The sequence below is a fragment of the Parasteatoda tepidariorum genome, chromosome 10 (genome assembly GCF_982258835.1).
Source record: "Parasteatoda tepidariorum strain Cologne lab strain chromosome 10, Ptep-v5.0, whole genome shotgun sequence".
NCBI classification, from domain to species: domain Eukaryota; kingdom Metazoa; phylum Arthropoda; class Arachnida; order Araneae; family Theridiidae; genus Parasteatoda; species Parasteatoda tepidariorum.
Window position 1 is genome coordinate 92,525,396 of NC_141764.1, and position 7,944 is coordinate 92,533,339.

Genomic DNA, 7,944 nt, shown 5'->3' on the forward strand with positions numbered 1-7,944 from the left:
CAGAAAATTTTGCAATTGATTGTTTGGAGTTACAAGTGAGAGTTTTGCCTTAAAAATTTAGAATCCCTCACACTTTATTTTGATTTCAGATAAAACTAGAGATGGTGCAATTAAAAATATCTCATGTCGAAGTAAAGGAAAAATATACCGTTAAGATGTGTCGCCAGTATTACTTAAATGTTCTTTTATAGCTATAAATGTTAATTGATTCTTAGAAAAAATTTTCATGCAATTTTACAATTGATTATTTGGTTCGATTGATTGTTTGGAGTTACAAGTGCCAGTTTTGCTTTAAAAAATTTGCAAAGAATGCTTAATTTTCAGTTTAAAAAATATGCTCAAAGTTCATCGCAATATTCTTCGCCATAAAAAAATTAAATTAGTAAATTGGAATTTTAGAACATGTTTTACTATCTTCTACTGTTAAGTATTCTTTGTTTATATTTACGTTCATCATATTCGTATGCTTCGCATTAAATGCAATACCCCACAAACTTCTTAATGATTTTGAATTTAGAAGAATTTTTGTTTATTTTAGCAAAATTGTGTGAAGATGACATCAACAAACTAAGAGCTTGGTCACCAACAATGACAAAAGGAGATCAAAATCAGCTTTCAGCCACAGGTGCCACCGAAGCGAAAGAACTTGGTAACTATATTATGTACTAATATTAGTATGGAAGTAGGACAATCGTTTTTTAAATAATTTTTTTGACAATAATTACAAAATTCGATATTGTATGTTTGGATTCATATGCACAACGTAAGAAATGTATTGAGTTGTCGATATTTATTGTTGCGACAATTTTATATACATTTAAATATTAAACCTCTGTAGTGTAAACGATTCTTTTACTTTTCTAATACTGTGTTTCAGGTGAAAGGTTGAGAAAAAGGTTTCCTCAAATTTTGGGTATGAATTATTCCCCAGAAGTTTTTGAAATTGCATATACAACTAGATCCAGGACACAAGACACAGCAGAAAACTTTACACGAGGATTATTCACAGAACAAGATTGTAAGTGGATTTAAGTTATGGATTTGAAAAATGCCGATATTTTCCATTTTATTTCAGTTAAATATTTATTTGATTTTAAGGGGAGGGGGTGGAAACACTTCTTGCATTATCATAACATTCATTTGAACCACTAATCATACAGAGTTGATAAAGTGGGATACCTGGGTCATATAACTGCGATCAAAGGCTAACACTAAAAATGAGATAGGGCCAGAGGTCCAAGAATTATTATGGCCAACCGCTGTTTTTTTTGGGGTCTGTTCATATATTCCTGAGGTCTAGTGTCCTTATATTTAGTACGAAGACACTATTATATAAAGTACTTAAAAGACCTGTGCTTAAATATTCCTGGGAATTGTGGGCTATGACCTCAAAAGACAAATGCGCATTAGGTTCACGCGAAAGAAAAATCCTTCGAAGTATTTTCGGTAGCGTCCGGATTAACGGACTATTGGGGATCGAAATGGGCTATAGTTGTCATAGAGCAGAACGCCTCTACCTATGGCAAAACTTGCCATTAGCGTATGGATAGTCATAGGAGAAGGAAGTACGTCAATTTCTCTCTTGATTTTCAAATAGATTAAAAACTTTTAAGTTAAGAAACTATGTGGAACTGAAAACTACATTGATCACAGTTTTAAAAGAAAGTGTTGAAAGTGAAAGTGTGAATCTCCCCAGATGGCGTATTCGAACGTTGCAATCGCGAATGGAGGAGATTCCACCATGAACTTTACAGCCTTTATAAGGAACATAAGATTATCAATTATATCAAAGGATAAAAGGGTTGGCCATCTAATGCGGTCATTGGATGAACGTACATCTAAATGAATGTTTATGACTAGGCTATATAGTAATCGACCAAAGGGGACGACCCAAACTCAGATGGTCCGATTTTGTAAATAAGTAATTTCTCGAATTGGACTGTAAGAACTGGAGAACCGTTGCTGAGAACAGATCAGAACGGAAGAGAATGCTCGAGAAGGCCAGGGCTCACTCTGGACTGTTGATGAGGCAATGATGATGATGTATCATAGAGAGTTAATCACGAGTTTTTCACTTTTATGTTGATTCATAAATGATCTCAAAGTGAGTTTGCTTCAATTTGTTAATATTTTCACACATTTTGTTAATACTTTCTAAAACTGAATGAGGTAAAATTCATGTATAATACAAGACAAAATTTGAGAACCAAGGCATCATTAACTAAATAAAAAAAAATTAAGAAAAATTTAGGTATTCGTTACAAATTTATAGAGGTATGACAGTAAAAATTGTTTTTATTTTATCTCAAAAAAATTCCAGTTTCTTGAAATTTACTAGACTAGTGTTTGTGAAACATTATAAATTTCCATGAATATTGAAATTTAACATTAAGTTCTTTTCTTTACAGACGAAAAAATAAATTTCAATGGAAAAGCAAATGACACTCTTCTTCAATTTCATAAAGACTGTAAAAAAATTATGGTAAGTGAAATATGACTTCATTTGATTGATATGCTTTGAAATTTTTATGGATGATATTATGAGCGGTGAGGGGGATATGCTTTGAATAAGTAGTGGTTCAAGTTTAATCTTAATGGTTCAAAGAGTTAAAATGACACAATGCTAATTAATTAACTATTAATTTAAAGAAATCAGACAGGAAAATGTATTTTCTCTTAGTAAAGATACTTTTTTCCGATGAATTTGGAGTTTTGAACATCAAAATAAGAGGGATGGAGTAGCAGAAAAAAAAAAATTGAAAATGCAACTAATAGATTTTTTGCTTGCGCAGGGTCGCTATAATGCTAGGAACGGCTCTGACCCATAAATTATATTTTTAGAATCCTTGTAAAAATTGAAGTAATGTAACTATGCACATTGTAAATTATTATTTAATGGAGAAACTAAAAAAAATGCTTTCAAACTCTTACCTAAGATTGAAATTTGAAAGAGCAAAGGAGGGTCTAAAATAATTTAAATCAGTTCATTAGTCAAATGAGACTGGAATGGTTTCACTATTCACAAGTAATTTTTTTTACGCTCCTAATGAACTGATTTTGTCCTTTTTTAGTTAATTTTTGCAACCTCTAATGCGAATTTTTTTGTGTGCAAGGATACTGAATATATATATATTAAAAGACATATTGAATATGATGTATCTTTTTTTTCATTCAGGATTTTTAAAAAAATATATATATTTACTGTACAATTTTTAGAAAAAATGCGATAATCCCCAATTTGATGTAAAAGAAGTAGAAGAATACGTGAATGGCACCTTGATGCAAAAAGCCCTCGACAGCATTTCAAAGAGGATTGGTTTCAGTGTCTCAAGTGGTATTGTGTATTAAATATTCTATTGATATTTTTTTCCTTCTACTTTTATCAGTGGCAGCGATATAGGTGACTAAAACTGAACATTCTTTTTAAGGAAAAAAAATTATACTACAATAACTGATAATATAGTGAAAGATAATTTTTAAAACTTGTTTTTCAAGCTTAACAAATGTTTGAACTTATTATTGGTAGACATTTGTGGTTTCTAAATATAATTAGAACATATTAAACTAAAATAAATTATGCTCACTAATATCATAGGAGTGTTTTGTTTCATCAATTGACGAAGCTCATGGAGTAATTTAAATTTCATTTGAATTATATTTTAAAAGCTAACATTTTGTAGGAGAATTCTGAAATTATTAACATTACCACTTAGTATTTTATTATTGGATAATTATTGATCACAACATTTAGACCTAAAAATAAACACTTGCCACATGATGAGTCAACAAACAAAAAAAAAAAAATTGGCATAAACAACTATTTTTTTCATCATTTTTTCTTTTTTAAATGTATAATTTCGTCCAACAAAAAAAAAATTTGCAAGAAGTGGCTATTAGTTGAAAAGAACCTATTAATATCAGTCACCAACTCATTAGGTTTGAGGAAAAAATAGATACTAAGTAATTAATTTTAACCTACTGGCCAATGGCTACTAACTGAAAATTTTAATTTTCAAGTTCACTACCAATCAATAAATTACTTTCTAGCATTTTCCAGACAAGATAATAAGGTTTTACCTCTTATCCCTCGCAAGGCAAAGTTTACCAGTTACAAATAGCGAAGTGGGGTCCATGATGGACACAATTTTTTAAAGTAAATAAGTCTCTAATTGTTTTTGATCAAATTGTGTTTTACTACAACAGACAGAAAATATTAAATTTCTATTTAATTTCAATTTTTCATTCATATTTCCTTTGAAGTATTTTTTTAGTTTACCTTTCTAATAAATAAGTAACAGTATTTTATATTAGGCATTATCTTCAATTATAATTATTTTATTATATTTAATAAAAAATAACAAAATAAAAACATTTATTTCACAGGGAAAAAAATAAATTTTAAAATATTTCTTAAATAATAAAAAATAAGGTTACTAAAGAATTTCAGGAAGGGCAAATATTGAAAAAAAAATTTTTTTTTTAAAAGAACTAAGAACATAAAGTTGATATAAAATTACTCTATTTTGCTGTGCAAAAGTTAAGAGAATCATTGTATGAGTTATGTTTGTAATAAACTTCTGTTTAGTATGAATAGTTTCAGTGTCCTAAAAGTAGATACATTAGATGGTGACACATTTTTTCTAACAATATATTTTTTTTTGTTAGAGGACATCACACATATGTATGTGGCTTGTACATTTGGGCATGCTTTGAACATCAGTGATGCTTGGTGTTCTTTGTTTTCGAATGACGACATAAAAGTCATGGAATACGCTGATGATATTGAAGACTATTACAAAAGATCCTATGGGAATGATGTGAATTACGAGCAAGCCTGTCCATTAATAAAATATATAATTGACTTATTCAGGTATGTTTTCTTTTTGAAAATATTAATTTTCAATACTGTGCCAACTACTAGGTAAAAAAGTTGCACTTATTTTTTTTACAGTAATGAATATAGTCTTATTGTTTTGATAAACCTAATAAGATTGTGATGTATAGGCAAGCAAGGATTTAAGGTTAGGATAAAAGTTGTTAAAGATTTTGTTCCTGAAATGTTGGTATTGTTTACAGTTGGGTAGAACGTTTAATAATAATGACAAATCGACATAGAGAACAACTAGGTGCAGAATATGTTCTGAATAAATGTTTAAGAAAATAAAAAGAATGAGCAATAACTAGTCTATTAATTAAATCTTGGGTTTTGGGGTCAACGGATACTATTTGATAGTCATCATGTCTGAGTATACTCCATTGTTCTTTCCAAGTTAGGTTTATGAATTATAAAACCAAAAATTACATTGGGGAATAAATTTTTAGTTTCATTTATACAAATACTAGATCTTGCCTAATTCAGGTATAGAGATTTCAAATCTGAAATTAGTTTTGCTCTTAAAGCTACAGATTTTTTAAAAAACGACATTTTTTGTCAAAATATACAAGTTTAAAAATGTTATCAGTATATAAATGTAATGTAAAAGGTAGTGTAAATGTTGAAACTTACTTCTAGGAGTTAGAACACATGATCAGATTTTAATTTGCATAGGAACCCATGCTCCAAAATGCTTCCATATGCGACTAGGTATGTTTTTCTAATATAACTTATTCAGGAGCACGTGAAGAAACAGTCCATAATAGGTGGCATATGAGAACATTTCTGGGCATAGGTTCATAAGCAAATTTAATCCTGATGTTTTAAATCCCCTAGAAGTATGTCACAACACTTATGCAATCCTGTTATACATAACATTTTTAAAATTGCACATTTTGAAAAAAAAAAAAAAAAACTGAAAATGTCATGGCTCAGAAGGAGAGAAACAGATTTCAGATTTGAAATCAGAGATAAAAAAAAGTATCAAAGATCTGTTAAAAAATCTCATGTAAGAAGAAAAAAAAAGTTCCCTAATGATATGAATTCTCATAAAAAAATTGTGAACAGTTAAAATATAACAAAAATAAATAGCCATCAAAATTTTTTAAAAACAATTTTAACATATTCCACATGAGTATCAAGAACAAGAACTAATTTTACATAATACTAAGTTTTTTTTGGATTCGGGCAAGTTAGCATAAAAATTTCTGATCATTGAGGCAACATTCTCATTGAATATTAAGAGGGAAAATTAATTTTCTGATAAAGAAAACAACAGGTGAATGGATGTTTTAGACATAGCAAAGACTCAGTATGTTAAATAACACATTTGGCATTTAGAGGTAGTAATGTAAATTTTTGATCCAAGAGCCTTATTTTACCTACAACACTAAAATTAGGCAAAAAAAATCTGTCACTGAGTAAACGTTTAGGTACCTTGGCTAAAAGCAAGATGACGGAGTTAATGTTGCATCTAAAAGAAACTCACTTGTTTACATCTAAGGGGAAAAAAACATGTTCTTAACCTCTGAATTTAATTTAAATTTAAGATAGGGTCTAAATTCTTCCATCAAACAAAAAACTGTTTTTTGTTATTTATTTAAACACAGAAAAGATGAGGGGTAAAAAACATTTAGATACTTGCAAATAAAAGTAGCATTAAAATATTTCTAGTAAATATTCAGTGTTCTTAAAATAACTGATTTGAAAATTCAATTGAATATAAAAAAAAAAAAAAAAAAAAAAAAACAGGAGGAGTATGGTTTACTGTGTTCTAATTAAGAAATTAGATTATCCTCATCAAGTTTCAAAATTAAGTTACAAAGTTTGACAACGCTAATAGGGAAAAACTATAAAACAATGTTTTGAAACAATTACCATTTCTAGTAGCAACGTGGCACAGCCTGAAAACGAATTAAACAGATGCATGTTCAATTTTTTTAAAATTTTCTAGTGAGCAGTGGTATTTGCTTACAAAGTTCATTGACGAATACTGCTGTTAACTAGAAAATAAAATTGTCTTAACTGTATGAAAACTTCCTAGTTATCTATGTACAGGATAACTATGGAGTTCCATAGTTTCTAGAATGTAGATATATAAGAAACTTGACAAAATTTATACTAATGATTTAATCTTTCATTTAAGATCTTACGAGAAAACAAAAAAGAATAAAGTTGCTCTACACTTCTCTCATGCTGGTGCATTGACAAGAATTTTTGCAGCTTTAGGAATGTTTAAAGATGAGCGAAAACTAACGGCTGAAGATTTCTGTGCACTTAACAACAGGAAATGGCGAACAAGTAACGTTGTGCCGTTCAACACTAACTTAGCCTTTATTCTATATGACTGTAAAGGTAAATTAAAATTTTTAACTATGCATAATGAAAAACCAATCGCAATTGCTGGATGTGAAGTGAATAAATTATGTTCTCTAGAAACCTTTTATGATGAATATAATTCAAAGGCTACAGATTGTGATCTCAAAAAAATATGTCATATATGTAAAACGAAATGACAGACTTACATAGTGAATAATTAGTTTATCTTTGATCATTTTAAGAACTTTGTAAATAAGAAAATAAAATTTGTTCCTTTCAATGAATAGTTATTTAAAATGCACATATTTCTATTATCTAAGCCATTAAACAACAGAAAGTTCACCATTGCAGTAATACAAATTATGTTGAAACGTCATAGAGTGCAAGAAAGTAAGGGGGGGGGAAACTGTGAAGGCATTACTATTGAAGCAAATGTGTATAATTGATTTCAGCTAGAACAGGAAACCCATCTTAGAACAAAACCAGTCCAAAAATCTGAAGAAAACCTGTCAAAAAATCCAAATATATCATGGCACATATTACTTGATTAAAAACCCCATTCGTTTAGAAAATAAACAAATAGAAATGACAGTCAACATGGTTCAAGCGCTTAAAAAAGGCGTCCAATTTCAAGACCAGCCATTCGTGTCAGGAGCCCATTTTCAAGACTTGCCAATTTCTGAGTGCTTGAAATATAGTGACTGTTATTTCCCATTTGTATGTTTTTGAAGTGAATAAAGTTTTAAATAAGC

The 7,944-nt window shown here is 29.3% G+C and overlaps 1 protein-coding gene across 3 annotated transcripts in view; it reads left to right on the forward strand.

Annotated features, from left to right (window-relative positions):
* Positions 1-7,472, forward strand: part of LOC107451713 (multiple inositol polyphosphate phosphatase 1) — a 38,317-nt gene extending 30,845 nt beyond the window's left edge. For all 3 annotated transcript variants that reach the window (XM_043053750.3, XM_071184270.2, XM_043053745.3), the window contains exons 4-9: positions 539-649; positions 878-1,018; positions 2,409-2,482; positions 3,217-3,334; positions 4,666-4,870; positions 7,020-7,472. In XM_043053750.3, coding sequence (XP_042909684.2) covers positions 539-649; positions 878-1,018; positions 2,409-2,482; positions 3,217-3,334; positions 4,666-4,870; positions 7,020-7,389 — 1,019 coding nt within the window. In that variant the 3' untranslated portion in view covers positions 7,390-7,472. The remainder of the gene's footprint in view (positions 1-538; positions 650-877; positions 1,019-2,408; positions 2,483-3,216; positions 3,335-4,665; positions 4,871-7,019) is intronic.
* The last annotated feature ends 472 nt before the right edge of the window (positions 7,473-7,944 follow it).